This window comes from Vanacampus margaritifer, chromosome 8 (assembly GCF_051991255.1).
Source record: "Vanacampus margaritifer isolate UIUO_Vmar chromosome 8, RoL_Vmar_1.0, whole genome shotgun sequence".
NCBI classification, from domain to species: domain Eukaryota; kingdom Metazoa; phylum Chordata; class Actinopteri; order Syngnathiformes; family Syngnathidae; genus Vanacampus; species Vanacampus margaritifer.
In genome coordinates this window covers 22,229,418-22,249,488 of record NC_135439.1, presented here as the reverse complement: position 1 = coordinate 22,249,488, position 20,071 = coordinate 22,229,418, and the positions used below count along the sequence as shown (strand labels likewise).

Here is a 20,071-nt window from a genome sequence, read left to right as displayed (position 1 = left end):
GCACACAAAAGGCCTATTTCTCTCAAAATGTGAAAATACTGTCTAAATCTAGTGAGCACTTATACATAGGCATCTTCTTTATATGTGCAATACATCAAGATCCTGATTAGACAGCATGATTCCTTCACAGTTGTGCTTTGGGCTGTACACACACACACACACACACACACACACAGGTTTGCCTCTGTGTATTATGAGGACATTTTTTCCAAACCTGTTTAATTGTGTATTACGGGGACACCCCTTTCCGCTAATGCCAGAGAGATGGGACTTGCACCCCAAATTTTTTTTTGGGGTCGTCCAGGGAAATTTCACTTCAAAACTTGAAAAAACTCAACGCACAAAAAAAAGAAAAACCTGAAAAAACAGTAATTATGAGGACATAGATAATGAGCTAAATAAGCCACGCCCATGGCAAAAATGGTAATTATGAGGACCAACTCACATTACAAGGACAAAGTTTACACAACACACAGCAACCATGTCACTGAAGTGACTTGAAAGTTCTGGCATTCTGGCGTTACACAAACTGAAATGACATTGATGTGTAATGACTTACCTGATATAAGGTCGCATTGTTGTGCATAACAATACTGTGAAATGCAAAGTCATACCTGATCCTTGAGCACCATGTTACAACTTTAGGACAGACTGAAACTGGTATGTTAATAAAACAATGCTTCTTATGTGAACAGGTTATCTAGGTCAAGCACATCTTTGTAATGGATAAGTTAGACATGAAACCAGATGCAAAAGAGTCAGTGAACATTGAACATTTTATTCTTTAAAACATGACTACCTCTCATCTTAAAGATGAGCAGTTTTCTAATAGCTCATTACTGGAATACCTTCGGATTTCAGAATTTCTGAAACAGGTTCAATGTAGGAAGTGTCCGAAGTACTGTGAGAATCTGGAACATATTCCTCTGCTGATGAATCCTCACTTGAACTGGATACATCAGCAACCTAATTTTTTAAACAAAAACAATTATTACATACATACAGACATACATATACATATTGTCGCTGTCCTGTGAAAAACACTTCCACCATATTTTCCAGACTATAAAGCGCACCGTGATACAAGCCGTGCCGCCAAGAAGGATCGCTACCGGAGAGCAGCCCGCGACCTAAAAATGGAAACGTGTTTTTCACAGGACAGCAATGATATCCATATATACAGTAGACGCACACATACATGTGCATATATACAGCGGCTCTAAAATTGACACCTGCCGGATGCGGGTTAAAGTTCCTTTTGGCGGGTGGTCATAAATATTTACTAGCTTTACTTCGCTGTTACTTAGTGATGTTACACTCGAAGTAGAAGCTTGAGACAAGTGTCGAGCGCTCGCGGCAGAAGTAGCTCCCGCCATTGATGGGCTAATGTGCTAAAGTTCATTTACCAAAGATAGGTGGTCTTCATCATCAAGCAGTTTTGCATTTTTTTTTTTTTTTGCAATCAACGGGATATGTGCCAGATACTGGAGCAAACTAGAAAAGCATTTAGAACCTAAAGTTTGTGCATATAATGTACTAAAGATTATTATAAATCTAGTCACCACATTTATTCGAAAGATGAGATGAAGCATTTAACAAGAGGGATAGTTAATATGCTTAATCTATGGCATTGCCCCTAAAACGGGTCTTGTGTGATACAGTCCTTCAGTTACAGTAGACGTTTTCTATTTTACTGAGTCAGACAGTCGTTAAGATTGAGACAATTGCTCAACATTTAGCTGCTTGCAACTAAAGACAGCGGTATAAACATGGGTCATAATTTATCCTCTTGACTAAATTATATTCATTCAATGAAAATGCCTGCACTATTAATCCTGGTTGCGTGAAACAAAGATCCATTGCAGATACAAATAACACACAAGATAAAATACCCATCATGCCAGTCCATTCTAGTGCAGCGAAAGGTCCAAAACATAAAGCACATTTATCCAAGCTTGATACAAGTGAATAAACTACCTGATGTTTACACTTCTGTTTAAAAAAAAATAAAAAAATTATAGCGAGTTCACCTCTAAAATCCACCATAAATAAATTAATGGGAAAAAAAGATCACTACAGTGCATAATCTAAATCACCAAACTGCCAACAAATCTTCAATTTGAGATATTTTTAATGTTGACTTGTAGAAATTTTAGTCCCATACAAGCGTATTGTTGGATACAGTATTTTTAACGTCTTGGCAATACACATTGCATAAACAATTGTTGTGATTATATTTGTTAGTTATATAGTTTAGCCCTAGCATCTACTCTACACTCTTCACTCCTAACGTCTTGCTTCTGAAAACTGATTTCAACATCAATATTCAAAAAGAAATCTCGTCACCTGGTCAACTTTGTCTGTGACAGCTACGTCTTCAGCTATGTCTTCAGGTTGTGCGTCAGTTCAAACCTGGTACACATGAAGAAAAAAATACATATAAAATTCAATTCTTAGTAATACACAAGACTGTACCTGTGCATGTACACAGTTACAGTACATACAGAACAATGAATAGGTTAAAGTATTGTGAATGCAAACTCATTTTATTTGCCATTACAAAAATAAATAAATAAATCCTTCTGCACTACAGGTTTGTGTAAATTGGTGACGTCTATTTTTCACAATGAAACAAAAACAAGAAAATACACAGTCCTCAGAGAATCCATACCTGACCAGAGTATGAATTGTGAGGACTGTATGTGTAACTCCAAGCCCTGAAAACTTATTTTACACTCACAGTGTATAAATACAATGTCCTCAGTGTGTCAGTTATTCACAACTACGACATTGTGAGGACTATGTATCTGCGAGGGCTGCTCAGTATTGACAAAACATGCGACATGGGTGTTTTATACAATGATGGAGATTATTTAAGCATTTAACACATACCTAAAAAAAAAAGATCTATCCATATACATATATATACACATACATATAGATATATATACTGTATACATAGCGAGACGGACAGACAGACATAGCGAGATGGACAGAGCGAGACAGATAGATATAGAAAATAAAGATAGAGATAAAGATAAAGAGATCTTTATAATCCAAAGAAAGAAATGCATGTTAATGCGGAAAAATAAGCATGCTCATTGTGATCTAATCTTATCCTATTAAGTTATTTTTTGTTAGTAATGCCCCTCGATACGGTTCTCTCGTATGGCGATGCGCAATTCAGGTAGTCTCTGATTGGTCAAAGTCAGACTAAAGTATACAATACAATATTCATTTGTTGCATGTCTTTGCAATACAAATATTGCATGAGCCATTCGTGCGACAAGATATTTTTTTATATATTGTGCCAACGTCTTGCTTCTGAAAAATGTATTTCAACATCAACATTCAAAAACAAATCTAGTCACCTGGTCAACTTGGTCTGTGACAGCTATGTCTTCAGGTTGTGCGTCAGTTGAAACCTGGTACACAAAGAGAAAAATACATATAAAATTAAATTCTTAGTAACACGACTGTACCTGTGCATTTACACAGTTACAGTACATAAAGAACAATGAATAGGTTAAAGTATTGTGAATGCAAACACATTTTATTTGCCATTACAAAAATAAATAATCCGTCAGCACTAGTGGTTTGTGTAAATTGGTGACGTCTATTTTTCACAATGAAACAATTAATAGAAAATACTCAGTCCTCAGAGTGTCCATACCTGACCAGAGTATGAATTGTGAGGACTGTATCTGTAACTCCAAACCCCTGAAAACTTATTTTACATTCGCAGTGTATAAATACACTGTCCTCAGAGTGTCAGTTATTCACAACTACGACATTGTGAGGACTGTGTATCTGCGAGGGCTACACAGTATTGACATGCGACATGGGTGTTTTATACTGTGATGGAGATTAAACATTTAACACGGACCTAAAAAAAAAGATCTATACATATACTGAATACATACATACTCTATATATACAGTATATATATATATATATATATATATATATATATACAGTATACATACAGTATATATATATATATATACACACAAATATACATATATATATATATAGATAGAGAGACAATATATAGATATAGATAGATATATAGACATAAAGATAAAGATAGAGAGATCTTTATAATCCAAAGAAAGAAATACACGTTAATGCGGAAAAATAATCATGCTTATTGTGATCTAGTCTTATACATATAAGTTTGTTTTTTTTAGTAATGCCCCTCGATACGGTTCTCTTGTATGGTGATGCGCAATTAAGGTAGTCTCTGATTGGTCAAAGTCAGACTAAAGTATACAATACAATATTCATTTGTTGCATGTCTTTGCAACAGACATATTGCATGAGCCATTCGTGCGACAAGATCTTTTTTGTATATATTGTGCAACGTCTTGCTTCTGAAAAACGTATTTCAACATCAACATTCAAAAAGAAATCTAGTCACCTGGTCAACTTGGTCTGTGACAGCTATGTCTTCAGGTTGTGCGTCAGTTGAAACCTGGTACACAAAGAGAAAAATACATATAAAATTAAATTCTTAGTAACACGACTGTACCTGTGCATTTACACAGTTACAGTACATACAGATTAATGAATAGGTTAAAGTAATGTGAATGCAAACTCATTTTATTTGCCATTACAAAAATAAATAAATAAATCTGTCTGCACTACAGGTTTGTGTAAATTGGTGACATCTATTTTTCACAATGACACAAAAATAAGAAAATACACAGTCCTCAGAGTGTCCATACCTGACCAGAGTATGAATTGTGAGGACTGTATGTGTAACTGCAAGCCCTCAAAACGTATTTTAAACTCACAGTGTATAAATACACTGTCCTCAGAGTGTCAGTTATTCACAACTACGACATTGTGAGGACTGTGTATCTTGCGAGGGCTGCACAGTATTGACAAAACATGCGACATGGGTGTTTTATACAGTGATGGAGATTATTGTGACATTAAACATGGACCGAATATATATATCTTCATAATCTAATTAAAGAAATACACGTACGTGCGGAAAAATAATCATGCTCATTTTGATCTAGTTTTATCCAAATAAGGTTTTTTTTGTTAGTAATGCTCCTCGATACAATTCTCTTGTATGGCGATGCGCAATTAAGGTTGTCTCTGATTGGTCAAAATCAGACTCAAGTAGGGCCTGGCAATAAATCAAATTAATTGAATAAATTAAATTCAAATTGAATCGTTGAAAATTTGCTAAATCGTGAAATGTATTTTGTCTTCTGGATTATTAAAAACTGTTATAATGTTCTGTTACATCCAGATGTTATTGTGAGTTGTAATTTTGCACAAGTGGTGGCAGAATGCTGGATGGTTGGTTTAAAAGACTTTTTATTTAATTTTTTGGCCATATCGCTTAGCCTCAGACTAAAGTATACAAACAATCCAATATCCATTTGTTGCACGTCTTTGCAATGCACATATTGCATGAGCCATTCGTGCGCCAAGATATTTTCCACATATTGTGCAGCCCTAGTATCTCCACCCTCCACTAATGTCTTGCTTCTGAAAACTGATTTCAACAACATTCAAAAAGAAATCTAGTCACCTGGTCAACTTTGGCGCAGTCTGTGATAGCGGTGTCTTCATCAGGTTGTGCTTCAGTGGAAACCTGGGGTAGATGAATAGAAAAATACCAATACAATTAAATTCTTACTAAGACTAGACTGCTATACTGTAATTTCATGTAATCATGAATGTGCGACCAGTAATTCTAGTATGTCACATGTATGAAACAATATCCAAATGTCATGATAAGCAATCACGATATGATAATCAACATGATATTGTGAAGTTAGCGATACTCACGATAACTGTAAAAGTAAAATAAAAAAATAAGTCACAATATTGTAAAAAAAATGAAATAAAAACAAAAAAAATTATATTGAGAAAAGAATGTACTTTTGCTTTTGAGTTATAATTAATCTTTTATGTTTTGTCAAACCTTGCACGATTACCCCCCCCCCCCCAAAAAAAAAAAAAATTAAGTGTGACAACACACCATATAAACATACCATAGTGTTTTTCCATTGTAGTGAAATTCAAACATGAAAACCTTCTGGGCATCATGATACACTCTCAGCCTGTTTTCACGTTCCTGTTTGCTTATAACTTCTCCTCGATATTCAGTAGGAAAGACTCCCTTCTGAAAGGAGCAGGAACTGAACACTCCTCGACCTTACAAAGAAAAAGGGATACAACAGAAATATTTCATTATAACAGTAATGAAAACTAGGCCCATACTAAAGAATCTTTTACCAATACTCACCTTTGAATGAATTAATATATTTCATGGTGAAGCCATCCCTGTCTTTACCTAAGGATGAAAAATATGCTACCTCTTCTTTGGGTTTAACTTTTGCCCTCTGTGGCCTCATGACTGACATATCTCACTGAAGATAATGATCTAAAGCTATAGAAAAAAAATGAGTTTCAATCAGTTTGATAGGTAACTTGGTGCAGATGTTTTGAAGTTGACTTTCTGTGGACCATAATATCCTGTGCAGTGTGCAGTAAATGTGCCAACGAAAATAAAATACAGTGGATAGCACAGCTCTGCTAAATATTTGCATAAATTAAATGTAATGAACACTTTACAGACTTTACTGAAATATTTCTATTTAAAGAACAAATTTAAGTAAACACAAATGCAGCAATTTACCAATACTTCATTTATACTGTACTGGTAATACTAAACCATTGTATATTTTCACATCACAAACCAGCCTATCAAACCAGCCTGTTATTGCTTTCCTCTTAAAAATTTCAATTAGCATTTATCTTACACAACAGACGGTTAGCTCTGCTATGCTAACTGAGCTAACCGTTGCTAACAAAAGCGTAGCAATTCTAAATAATTAGCTGCAACCATCATAATCAACAGATGGTTAGGTATGCTAACGTTAGCTTAGCTGCACTTACACTGGACTTGCATTATAAATCATTTTCAGCAATGTACACAAGCGACCAACATTAAAATAAACAAGTTTCTGGAGGAAAAATTCGAGCTTCAAACCTACCTCATTAGCACAGCTACACTGCCATCACCTCTCGTGAAGTAATTAGAGCCGGGGGCGGTTCTCTATCGGGGCTGCTAGATGACGTCACTTCCGTACTCCGGGCAATATAATAAATCACATTTAAATCAACAAATTGGTTCAGTGTTGGATTATGAACTTTGTTGATAAGAGTGGCTATTGTTCTATGATTTACAGTGTCAATTAAAAAAAAAATAGATCACATTTAAAATTAACCCGAAAGGCTCATATACTAAATTAATTACCACAGACGAAAACAAAGGATATTATTGCTAGAATTATAGATAATTTTGTAATCGTTTAATGTGATTTCAGTTTGTTTTTTTAAAAAGTTATTATTATTTTTTTCATTAACAAAAATGTTTTTTTGCTTTAGTAAATAAAATAACCTTGCTGCTGTCACACAGTTGCTGTCCGAGGATGTTTTGGTACTATACTTTAGTAATGGATGCATGTGTTTTTTGGCAAAATTGTGAGCGAGCCCAGTAACTTGGCTTAGAAGCAACCCTGCAAATGAATGGTCACATGATGCTTTACTGTTGGCATGAAGCAGGACTGATGGTAGCGCTCACCTTTTCTTCTCCAGACAAGCATTTTTCCGGATGCCCCAAACAGTTGGAAAGGGGGTTAATCAGAGAAAATAACTTTAATTCTTTTTTCCTTATTTTGGTCTGTGTTTATGGAATCCCTTTTTCACTGGTCACACCAGGCCATCCTCCAAAAGTCTTACTCCCTCACCATGGGTGTAGATGGACTCATACCTGCTTACTGCCATTCCTGAGCAAGCTCTACACTGGTGGTGATGTCCTTATCCCCGCAGCTGAATCAACTTTGGGAGATAGTCCTGGCTTTTGCTGGATTTTCTTGGGTGCCCTGAAGCCTTCTTCACTTAAAGTTTGTAAGGTCACTAAAGGAAATTACTTTAATTTTCATGGCAAATAGGGACTTTGCAATTCATCTAATCACTATAACATTCTGGAGTACATGTACATGCAAATTGCCATCATAAAAAAACAATAATAAGTCAGCACTGCAGATTCTTAGAAAATCAATGTCATTCTCAAAACATTTGGCCACTGGTGTACAGAAAGATGTTATACTGTAAAGGCAGGGTGGGATGTTAAATGATGAATTAATGTACGGCACTGACAGTTTCTCTGTCTCTGCTGTTAACCATTGTACATTTTTAAATAAACAACCACTGAAAGAATTAAATACTGAAATATATAATTAAATATCATAGGGTATTTCATTATTTAATTATTTACTTAGGAATTGGTGGCTGCAAAAAAAAAAAAAAAAAAGGTTCTGTGTCTACAGACAAACATTCACAATACACAGCATTTTGAGAAAAAACTGAATTATGGAGACGTGCGTAATTGTGGGGACAGGTGATGGTCAGCCAATCAAATGCTGTGAAATATACACTGGTGTGAATTATTCATGAAGTGGTGCATTACAAGGACCTTCCTACAGGGGGCGCCATCAAATACACAAAAATACACAAATTCACGTAATTATGCTTTACAAGGACATTGGCTAAAACTTTGGATTTAAGCCTTCTACAGCCCTAGAAGCACTTCTGCATTGAAATAATTATGAGGACATGGGCTGTGTCCTCATAATTCAAAATGTCCTTGCAGCACGGCATGTATTCAGGTGAAATGTCCTCATAATACACAAAGGCAAACACACACACACACACACACGCACACACACACACACACACACACACACACGCACACACACACACACACACACACACACACACACACACACACACACACACGCACACACAAAAAACAAAAAAACCCTGATACTGACAATGCCGAGTCATGCTGAGTGAGTCCAAAGCTAAAGAATAAAGATGTGTTTTAAGACGAGTTTTAAAAGTGGATAAAAGTGGACATCAGCAAACTTGAACTATTGATATGTTCCACAGTGTTTAGATGACAAAAAGAGAAAAGAAAAAGAAAGAAAAAAGACAAGAAAAAAATCTGAAGAATGCCATCCCCACAGTCAAGAAACAAACTATGTTTTGGGGCTGTTTTAAAGGAGTGGCCTTGTCCGTTTCCAGGCCTCATCCCAACAGTAAACCAGTGGAGGGGGCTAAAGCTTTGGGATTCCAAGCGTGGCAAGAAACTTGACAGATTTATAATAAATGGGAGAAAATTCACCCTCAGCTGTATGTAAACATTTTTAATTTCTCCCCAAAATACTGGTAATTTTTATTTTACCTGTTGACCAACCACACATTTCACTCAATAAAGTGCACTACATCTTTTATATTGTGTGTTTTTACACATTTTTGATGGATATTCTGACTTTTGCAACATTATGAAACAACAATAAAATATTAAAGACCATTCATTTATTTGTGATCAAACTAATTCAGCAGGGGATCAAAATAAGTAGTAGCAGTATTTCCCTCGCTGTAGTATAGCTGGTTAGCCCAGTTAACCAGAAATATCTACAAATGTTAACGTGAAAAAGAAAACATTTTACTTTGAATATTCTAACTGGATGTTTATTTTGGTCTCTAGCTTGATGATAACGCTCTGCCTTGTGGACCTGATAAACAGGTTTTGTTGAAAGTGCACTCCTATTTAGGAGAAAGGGAAACGATCTATGCAGTTCACTTTGCTTCATCATGGCCTGCCCAGGCTGGAACATCTCAACAATACAAAATACCTCATTTGCATAGCTCCACAAGGTTCATTTGCTTTTTGTATGTAGAAGAGCAGCAAACACACAAATGAAATTCAAATGAATGCTTAGATGATTGAGGAATATTTGACATATATTAATCATGTTGTACCATTCAATTAATTTCATACAACCAGAAGGAGTTGTCATTAAAAGTTAGCAGTTAATTATATACATAGTTATTTTTATAACGACTTTTTGGATATTATGACATCTTTTAATCAATTTAATTTAAGTTGTACAACTGTTCGATCACCCCCCCCACACACACACACACACACACACACACACACACACACACAAACTATGCTCTCAGTTAAAAAAAGAAAAGAAAGAAGAATCAAACTTGTGGATGTAGAAGTTAGTAGCAACTGTTGAGAATGAAACAACGCCAGAGTGTTTAACCCCCTCTAGTGGACGCTTCAAGAACCTCTGCACAGGACCCACACTTAGGAGTTGTCGTGACAACAGTACAGCATGCGCGGACTAAAACAAGCGCTTGGTCGTTCCTTCCACAGTCGCAATCTACGACGCCATCTCCGTGTAGAATTAAAGCATCATACTTAGGTTCTACGAAGGAAGTCAAAGATGAACAGAGCTAAAGGCCACAGCGACGCGCAAGTGGCTGACAACATCTCCCGCAGCGGACACGGCTCTGCCGGCCCCCCACGGGACCGCAATCCGGTCGGAGGGGTTCTGAAAAGGCTCAAATCGTGGAGGAATCAGGTGGACTGCAGGCCCGTCACCGAGGAGGACCTGAACGGGCACGCCACGCCAGAGGATGTCCTCGGGCTGCGGGTGGCGACAAGAGGTTTGAATCCCCGCGGAGCCACTTGGAAATAAATGGCCCTTTTATCGCCCCCATACTGACAATGCACATAAATAACCTCTTGACAGCCTGCAGAATGCTCAGCGTGAACAATTAAAGTCCAATTTCACTCAGAGTTATTGGATGGCATTTGTCATTGCAAACTATGTTTTAATTTAAGCATGAAATTCAATTGTATAGCTTGGGCTACAATATTTTCTTTCTCTCCCCAGTAATGGGTTGCGGTGCCTATATGTTAAGCATTGGAGAACATTTTCCAAACCCTTGATATCCATCTTAAGGTACTAGTATCTTGTCCTCTCTTCACTTTTAGTGCACTATAGAGCGCACTACTGCAGAAGAATGCAAATGCCAACTATTGCAGTTTTGTCTCACAAGTAACATGTTAGCCCACTAGAAATGTCATACAGAAGGCCGTAGTGGGGAAAGAAAGTGCTACTAGTGCGCTGAATTGCCTTATTGTGAGATTAAAAAGTAGTACATGGCCCTTAAAATGGATGTCAAGGATATGGAATAAAAGCTGCAGCGCTTCCAAAAGTGCAGTCAAAGAGAGCAACACATTTAGCTTACATCTGCTACAACTAATACCATCATAAACCATTTTCCCCCATTGTTTTATGCATAACACATGTCAAAATGAGTGTGACCAGTTTTAAACGTGACATCGACGCAGTTTGTTGATTGGATGCAATAGTGGATAAAAGGCCATAGGCTTTCAAAACGCTTGAATTTTAATTTGGCCCCTCTGTGTCATATCATGACTCATTCATCTGCGCCATTTTTTCAAAATGTAATCGTCAGCCTGTCAGTCCTTTAATTTTGTTTTAACCACTCTTCTGTCATCACTTTGTCACCACTATTTTAGGACTGACTGGAAAAGGTGGGCATTCCATCAGTACTGACGGACTGTTCGTCATTCGTCAACAAAACGGGCCTCCATCAGTGATGGACTGAGAGTTCCAATGGTACTTGACCCAGTTAGTGACGAATACACTGACGGACGAAAACCCGCTTTCGTTCCTTAGTAGCCAACATATTATTATTATTTTTTAAGTTTGTCATCATTTGTCAGGAGAACAGCTGTCAGTCCGCGACAGACTGTCGGACAATTTCTTAGTACTGACAGAATGCCCACATCTGCTAATTAGGGCTTTTGGTTTAAAGCTCAACAGCTGTAAACAAGTCACCAAACAAGTCACTCACTAGATACGCCAACTTCCTTCCTCTCTAACATTTCTGTATGTTATCTTGCCCAGCTTTTATCTATTTCAAGATAATGTACTGTGATGTGCAAATCTTCAACTTTTCTCACCACTGTCAACCATCTGTTACCATTGTAGGTTACCTCTGTAAACCCGAGGACAATATTTACAACATCGACTTTGTACGCTTTAAGATCAGAGACCTGGAGACGGGCACCGTCCTGTTCGAGATTGCCAAACCGCCACACTCAGGTACCCACATTGCTTGCACACCCTGTGTTTCATGGCCTCTCTTTAACTTAATCTTCAGTCAGGGATGATTAAAGAGCAACATGCAATTATCCAAACTGAACCTCACCTGAGGATTGTGTAGGTCAATGGGATTGGAGGTTGATGTTGGATGAATTAAAAGCATTTGCCTCCGATTTGGCTTGTAGAGAAGAACAACGAAAATCGAGTGAGCGATGCGAGCACGGGCCGGTTTGTACGCTACCAGTTCACCCCGGCTTTCCTACGACTGATGACCGTGGGAGCCACGTGAGCAACAATTATAAACAGCAAAAATCATTCACTGTCCCATACAAACCTTTGACATCAGTCTGTGATCTTTTCCGTCTTACCAGAGTGGAATTCACAGTCGGTAATCGAGCTCTCAACAACTTCCGAATGATCGAGCGGCACTATTTCCAAGATCGCCTCCTGAAAAGCTTCGACTTTGACTTTGGCTTCTGCATCCCAAACAGCCGGAATACTTGTGAGCACATCTACGAATTCCCTCAGCTGTCCGAGAGCTTGGGTAAGTGCACTACTGCAATAGATCGTTGACAGTGTAGTGGTTCACATAGAACAGTGTTTCCCAAACTTCAATAAGCCAAAGAACATATTACAAAAATCTCATGGCATACCGTCAAACAAATAATGTTACACAAAGAATAATGTCAATTTACTATTAATTTTACTTACGCAGTGTGAAATGTTTAGTTATTTTTTAGTTGTATGAATGAAAACACAATTAAGTGCAAGAGCATTTAATTACTTCTTCAGATAGATAAACGATGGAATCAATTCTCATTCAAAAGTCTATTCCCAATCTCCCTGGGTTTGACTGGCGCCTGGTCGAGGGTATAGTCTGTCTTTCGCCTTAGGAACATCAAACCCTGATCTGACTTGGGTTTCCACCGTGGGGCGTGTAGTTGGTATGGAGATAGATGCGTCAGCTACATAAATTGGGTGACATCATCGAAACAGTGTTGGTGTAACCCACCAATGAATTCAACAAAAGAGGAGGACTGTGACAAAGCAAACAAAGGGTCAATGCAGGACATCCACCATTTTGTGTGTGTTTTTTTTCTTGACAAGCTTTGTTTGAGGATCCCTTTGTCTTCTTACCATTCCATTACCGTTGTCGCACCCAAGTGACAATTCTCCAAAACAAATGACTCACTGCGTGCCAGTGGAGGATGGTACAGTAATCAGTTATTTTAGCCTCATGTCCACCTCTTGGTATGGTTTGATTGAATTCTCTTTTTCAGTACCCTTTGCTTTGTATGGATGCCTCAAGAAATTTGGTGGTGGGAGGTGGGGGATTAGTGACTCTTTGCACAAGCCTGGTTGTGGTGCCGGATAAATATACGTGCATTCATCCCATTTATAATCTCCATCTTGATTTGACTGGTATGAAACGTAGCATTGCTAAATGAACTGAACTGTCAATTTGCCTCCAAAAACTCAACCTATGACGTGGTACTGTCAAAAGGTGCCCATGGATATATTCCTACCTTATTGGTCCTTGAAATAGTACATTTACTTTGGAGAGAGAGTTGTACATTAGTGTCAATTGTACCCTGAGAGGCAGAAATGGACACCAGCTGTACCCTATTTGTTGCTTGTTGAATATAAAAGCAAAAAAACCTGTAGGACACTATATATGCATATGGTTCTCTAAACAAGCAAACAGAAAAGGGGAACTCAACAGCTTGTAATTTTTAGAAGACACCCAAACCACTTGACTGAATGGACATTTTTCCAGTGTAGCTTCCCTAAGGAACAGATTTGTGGCGAGGGGGGAAGGCCAGAGCGATCAATAACCTTTCTAATGCGTCATGCACATTTGAGCTTTGTATCAACACCCGCCTGAGGGGGATTTAAAGGCTCATTTTAGTTTCCTTTTCTCAGGAATAAAATCTTATTCTCATATGAAAATATGCATTCAGAACCTACAATTTCCCACAAGTTTTAAGAGATTGCTAACTTGCTTGTGTTGTCTGTTGTTGCTTCAGTTCGTCAGATGGTGGACTGTCCCTACGAGACCCGCTCCGACAGCTTTTATTTTGTGGAGAACAGACTGGTCATGCACAACAAAGCTGACTATGCATATAACGGACAACATTGAATAGCTGCATTGAACACACATGCACAGTGCACACACATTACACTCATATTTAAGCACAGATCCAAACGCATGCATGCACTTGAACATGCAGGTGTATCTCAATAAATTTGAATATTGTGGAGAACTTTATTGATAGAGTGACATATTTCATGATTTCAAATTATACAGTAATGATTATTGCTTTTAATTAACAAAAACTCAAAATTCATGCACTCAGGAATGAGAACATAACATAATAATAATAATAATAATAATAATAATAATAATATAGGGAAAAAAATGTTCCCTTGTGTTTGCAAATGAATAAAGCAAATAATGTTTCACCTTTTTAATTGAACTGCTGAAATAAATCAAATCTGCTGTGATAATCAGGCATGCAAATTAACAAAGGCAGCATTGCGTATGACTTGCAATCTTACTTTTCCCTATGACTGACGGGTGATCAATCCAGGACGCAACCCACCTCTCACCCTATGTCAAATGGGATGTGCTCCAACTTCCCCAGTGACCCCGCACGGGATAAGTGCTAGTCCTGCTAATGGATGAATGGATGTTATCATTTTCATCCATTGCACTTGATACCGCAATATTAACATCAGTGACTGCTATGAGGCTTTGTTGTGGTGGTCTCAAATATGGTAAGCCTCATTTGAGCTATTTTTCAAAAAGATGTCCTTTCAATCAAACATGCCCATACACCTACATAAACACACAAAACAATGTATTCAACCCCCAAGTGTCACAGTATGTTCTCAGTGTTTGTCAGAAGCAGCTGCTCTTCTGAGCTACCGCCCCCACAATCCACTCCAGACAATACCAAGGGAAAAATAGAGACTCCATCCACAAAAACTCTCCTGTCAAACACACATGGTCAGTCTTGCGACCTCCTGCCCACAACCTATTGTGTTTGAACACACTCACATCAAAATACACACAAACACAATCATGCGTATAAGAGTTCACTCAATGTTATATATTTTTCTATTTCTGTACTTTTTACTCACTGTCTAGACTTAAACAGTCCTGATAAACAGTATTCTAGTCAAAAAACAAAACCGCACAATAAGTAATTACAAGTACTGTATATTGCACGCCATTAAAAAGGATATGAACAGAATAGTCAACTATTTTGGTACAAAGTGAATTACAGGTGATTAACAAGCTTTTCTTTGGAAATTAAACTGGAATCTTTCTGGCTGTTGTAGTCATCTTTATATGTAAATGTTGGTGTTCAGATTTGGTTATGATGTTTAAATATGGTCAAATAAATGAACATATGAAGACTAAAGAGTGCAAGAGTGTCAATTATTTCAATTTTGTAGGCGGAACAAGGGCAAGCACAGCATGCTTTAGTGTATAGCATGTCAGGCTTAGGCTTTTTTTGTGTGGAGTGTGCATTCTCTCCCTGTGCTTGTGTGGGTTTTCTCCATGTACACCAACTCCTTCCAATATTAAAATAATGATAATAAATGGACATTAGGTTTATTGAAGACTCATTAGTGTGAAGTGAGTATGACAAAGTACGAAGTATATATATCTGCCCTGCGACTGACTGGCAACCACCTCTCACCCAAGGTCAGCTGGGATAGGCTCCAGCTCACTCACTAGACTCTTATCAGAACAAGCTATAGAAAATGGATGGATGGAGCTGGAACAAGAAAAGGAGGTTGTTGTTGAATAAAGACTGTGTGCTGATGGAAATGCCAATTCCTGTGTTGGCCACAAGGAGGAGTATTGTTCCAAGTCTTTCTAAAGTTGCTTTTGGCTTAAATTTTGCTTCTTGCTTAGCTCTGTAAAAGACCCCAGCAGCATTTTCTAGAAATACAGGTAGACATTGTGACTTTTACCCCTTTACGTACATATAGGTTGCCTGATCAATTTTTGAAGGGCACATCAAGTTTATTATTTTTATTCGGCCGTTTTCTGTCCTTCAACTACTTCTACATTTCTCGACCAAAAACTTTAAACTTCACAACCTATTATTTTTATCATTCCTAACTTTCACCCTTTTCCCACAATTCAACATTTTTCCACCCCCCAAAACTCCATTCATTTAGAATAAGACATTCAAAAATTCACCCCCATTCAAAATTCAAACTGTTCAGCTCATTCAATTCACTTAGGGATACATTTTCAGCACTCCCCCAATTCTCAACTAGCAATTTTTTTTTTACATTTTTCAATAAATATTGCATATTTTTCAACAAAAAAATTTCTTAGGTTAGGCGTGAGGGTTAGAGTTAGGACATATGTTGGTTCATATTGTTCCTAATAAAAATTCAGTATTGTTCCTTTTCACAAACGTTCACCACTTTCAAATCACCTTGCCATTCAATCTGATATATTTCACCCATGCAAAATCTTTCCACGTTCCACATAATTCTACGTATTTTGTTTTTCCAAATTCCCCAATCATTTCCAATGACATTCAACAAATCCTTCCCATTCAACATTCAAAATGTTAAGCTCATTAAATTCACCTCGGGAATGATTTTCAGCATTCCCACATACCAAAAATTCCACACTTTTCCACTCATATTTTGCACACTTTCACCAATATTATTTCACCTAATTTCTTATAATTAAATGCCATTCAATTGCATTCCACATCATTCAATGCATGCATTTGCACCACTACTTTTCAAGAACAAACTACATTCTTTAATATCATTCCATATAATTCCAAATCACTCAATACCATTTCACATAATTCCCTATTTTTCAACAACATTCCACCTCATTCAGTACGATTCCTTGTTTCTATGTTTTTTCATTCAGAATTTCAGCATTCACACGCAATTTCTCCAGAAATTGTTTCATCTAGTTTTAAAATGACTTTTGTCATGGATTGAGATGCCATTCTTTTTTCTGTTTCCTCCCATCAATGTGTTCATCTCTCCCAGCCTCTCTCAATTTCCATGCATCTTCCCAGCGCTCATGTTCGAAATCCCATGGTCCCTTTCTGTCTCTCGATTCTGCACCTGTGCGACTCTCCCGTTCTGTTTTTCCCTTTTCTGTCGGCCTCTCTCACCTGGTAACCAGACCTCTGGAGAGTGGGGTTGAGTTTCCACTTTCCCAGAGATGAGGACAATCTGAGCCACACAAAGATCCACAATGGACCTCCTCTGCTCTCTCCACCCTACACACACAGTGAAATATGTCGCACACACTGTTTAACAAAGCTCCCTTTCCAGTCCACTCCCCCATTCCATTTTTCTTTCATTTACCATCTTTTTGCACCTTCCTTTTCATCTTGTCTCAAATCTTTCTTTTTATCTACGTACAGTCTTGTTTCTATTACAATCTTTAAAGGGACATTGTGTAGGCTATTATTTAGCGCCATCTAGAGATAAACTAGTAATTCCTTCATTAAAAAAATTATTAATTTCAATAAAATGTAAAAAACAATGTCGCCACCATCTTATTGCTACAGATACCCAAAAGTGAAGAACTTTGCGAACGTAGTTAGCCTTTGTGATGCTTGCGAGTGTTGGACTCAATGGGTCAACTGTTGCTTACCTTGCACAGCTGGAGTCTGCAGCTGGTCGCCACTGATTCCCGTGATTCGGGCTCCCGCCTCTTGTCTAACTAGCTTTTGCTAGCTTCTCCTGCTAGCCGCTCTTGTTAGCCACTCCAGCTATCTTACAAAACTTACTATTAGAAGCAATACCCTTCTGTAATCACTCATTGGGAAAAAAATCAGACACTGAGGAGTGCTTAAAGTGATAATGTGTAATAAGCGACCACTAGATGTCACTATGTCATAGTGAAAGACCGAGCGAGCCGGATTTAGCCGGAGCAGCTAACAAGAGTAGCTAGTGGGAGTTAGTTGGAGCCATAGGCTGGAGTAGCTAAACAAGAGCGGCTAGCGGGAGAAGGTAATAAAAAAATAATCTAGTAAACGCTTTCAAGAGCAAAGCAGAAAGTGACAAGCGACGGGAGCCCGAATCACAACATTCAGCGACGATCACCTGTAGGCCACAACTGTGGATGGTCAAGTGACGGTCGCCCCATTGGGTCCGACACTATATAGATGCAAGAACCACCAGGGCTTACTATATTCGCAAAAATGTCCTTTGGGCATCCATGCAGGAAGATGGCGGTGAAACATGTCAGTCTCTTGTAAGGCGAGGCTCCAGCCATGTAATATAATTAGTGATTACTAGACCTACAAATATATAACAGGAATTTACGTTCATGTGATAGATTTTTTTTGTGTGTGCAATGTGATAGATTTTTTTTGTGTGTGCATATTTTTGAAAAAAAAAAAATATTTTTTTAATTGAATGAATTATTTGTTCACCACTTGATGGCGCTAAATATTAAACACTGTCAGTTTAAAAAATACGCTAATAAATATTGTGATTGAATTGACCGTAGCATGTGCAGTATATTGCTTGTAGCACATCGCATTTCACTTTGTTCTGTTCTGCATAGACTCCAGAGACTGCTTGGCTGAACATGCTAATGTTTCTAACCAAGCCAAATGCTCCTGGCCAGGTAGTGGACAGAGAACAGTAGAAAAAAAAAGACCATTAAACTGCCTGAAAGAGCTGAGGATGGCTGCATGCGGCAGCCATTTGTCCTTGGGGAATCCTTCCATGGGTTTGTACTTGGTGTCATAATTCAGCATGAGACCCTTCAAATAAAGCATGACTAGGTAGAATGTGAAAGCCCAATGTGTCAGTTGCCAATTAGCCCACAAAGCAGGGCACCATTACAGAGTGATCTCATAAATCAATAACCACAGCTTTTCATCAGGCTCGCTGGAGGCCTGCACAAAGTGCAGCATGCAAGTAAAACAGCTGCGCTCGACTGAACCACGTGTTGTGCTTGGTATCAATCTCAGGAAAACATCATGTCCGTGGGTATAAAATTAGCATACAAACACAAGCACTGCAATAAATACACGCTTTTCAACTTCCCAGGGCTGATTTATATGTTCCCAAGCCTTCGTGGAATAGCAGTCGGTGGCAGGTTGGCGCGCATTCACCGGAAACAACTGGACAAGTGGGATAAATCAGTTGCACTCCCACTCCTCCCACTACACACACACCTTCTCATGTATGCTGTTGAGTGATTCACACACCATAGTGATTAGGAGTGAAAAGCTCTGGTCTGTTGAAGCTTCCTTGAAACACACACAGATACGCACTCAAGCAGGGGGACATACAGAGAGGGAGGGGGCAGTGGTTTCCTATAAATAGCAGCTCGGAATGGCGTTGAGAGGTCCAGTGAAAAAAAAGTGGAGTGGAGTGGAAAAAGGATTAAAAGAGATGCAGGGACAAACTACACTTTCACTTGCTTGTGTGTTTGTAAGGGTCTTTGGAGAAAGGTTCATGACCTCCCTCTGTCTGACCCACCTCCTCGCCCTGAGAGAATCATTATCTTTTGCATCTTCCATACACACTTCCTCTTCCCCTCATCGTGCTCCTTTTAGCGAGGTCCTGGTGTGACAGCCACTGTGCGTGAACACATTACCCGCATCTTCCGATAAAGAGATAATGAATCACTGCAGGCTGGTAGGACAATGCTCTCCAACATCATGACTCCATCTGTATGTGTCATGATGTCATTTCCAGCAACTGCTTTTGTGACATCACTACCCTCCGCCCGAAATAAAAAAGGGGTTAGGGCAGGAGCAAACACCGAAGCGGTGAAAAAGTGTAAATAAACAAGATCAAAAAGCTATTATAAGTGCCCACCTTTAAGTTCAGTTATATAAAAACAAAATGGTAACACAAACCACATTTTCTATACCACTTACCACCATTATAAAGGGAATAAGGGGAGCCGCTTTCATTGGATGGCAAACAAGCCAGCTACGTTCTTTCCCACAACAGTGCCCCCTTCTACATCCGACGGTCTACCGAAATACAAAAAAAGAAAAGAAAAGAAAACA

The 20,071-nt window shown here is 38.3% G+C and overlaps 2 protein-coding genes across 3 annotated transcripts; one reads left to right on the top strand and one right to left on the bottom strand.

Moving 5' to 3' along the window:
- Positions 1-152: 152 nt before the first annotated feature.
- On the bottom strand, positions 153-7,679 carry LOC144056973 (N-lysine methyltransferase KMT5A-A-like). Of its 2 annotated transcripts, XR_013295146.1 has the most exons (8): positions 7,023-7,679; positions 6,272-6,415; positions 6,018-6,180; positions 5,552-5,614; positions 4,421-4,474; positions 3,372-3,425; positions 2,347-2,412; positions 153-966 (listed from the first exon to the last, which is right to left on the bottom strand). XR_013295146.1 is itself a non-coding variant. In XM_077574146.1 (4 exons), exons 1-4 carry the CDS (start codon positions 6,387-6,389, stop codon positions 4,444-4,446), a joined length of 375 nt encoding a protein of 124 aa, XP_077430272.1. In that variant the 5' UTR covers positions 6,390-7,679; the 3' UTR covers positions 4,414-4,443. The 2 variants fall into 2 exon arrangements, 1 of the variants encoding a protein (XP_077430272.1); XM_077574146.1 differs by lacking the exons at positions 153-966; positions 2,347-2,412; positions 3,372-3,425 and having other exon boundaries at positions 4,414-4,474; positions 6,272-7,679.
- A 2,481-nt stretch (positions 7,680-10,160) lies between these two features.
- LOC144056538 (protein unc-119 homolog B-like) lies at positions 10,161-15,407 on the top strand. The gene is made up of 5 exons (XM_077573452.1): positions 10,161-10,557; positions 11,916-12,029; positions 12,215-12,314; positions 12,401-12,573; positions 14,057-15,407. The coding sequence occupies exons 1-5, from the start codon at positions 10,335-10,337 to the stop codon at positions 14,167-14,169; spliced, it is 723 nt and encodes a 240-aa protein (XP_077429578.1). The 5' UTR covers positions 10,161-10,334; the 3' UTR covers positions 14,170-15,407.
- Positions 15,408-20,071: the final 4,664 nt, after the last annotated feature.

What these genes read in the sequence shown, in the direction of transcription:
- LOC144056973 (XM_077574146.1), bottom strand. Translation starts at nt 6,389, where the DNA reads ATGTCAGTCATGAGGCCACAGAGGGCAAAAGTTAAACCCAAAGAAGAG. An exon ending in ATATATTAATTCATTCAAAG is followed by an intron (nt 6,181 to 6,271) that starts GTGAGTATTGGT and finishes TTTCTTTGTAAG; the next exon opens with GTCGAGGAGTGTTCAGTTCC. An exon ending in TACAATGGAAAAACACTATG is followed by an intron (nt 5,615 to 6,017) that starts GTATGTTTATAT and finishes CATCTACCCCAG; the next exon opens with GTTTCCACTGAAGCACAACC.
- LOC144056538 (XM_077573452.1), top strand. Translation starts at nt 10,335, where the DNA reads ATGAACAGAGCTAAAGGCCACAGCGACGCGCAAGTGGCTGACAACATC. An exon ending in GCTGCGGGTGGCGACAAGAG is followed by an intron (nt 10,558 to 11,915) that starts GTTTGAATCCCC and finishes TTACCATTGTAG; the next exon opens with GTTACCTCTGTAAACCCGAG. An exon ending in TGCCAAACCGCCACACTCAG is followed by an intron (nt 12,030 to 12,214) that starts GTACCCACATTG and finishes TTTGGCTTGTAG; the next exon opens with AGAAGAACAACGAAAATCGA.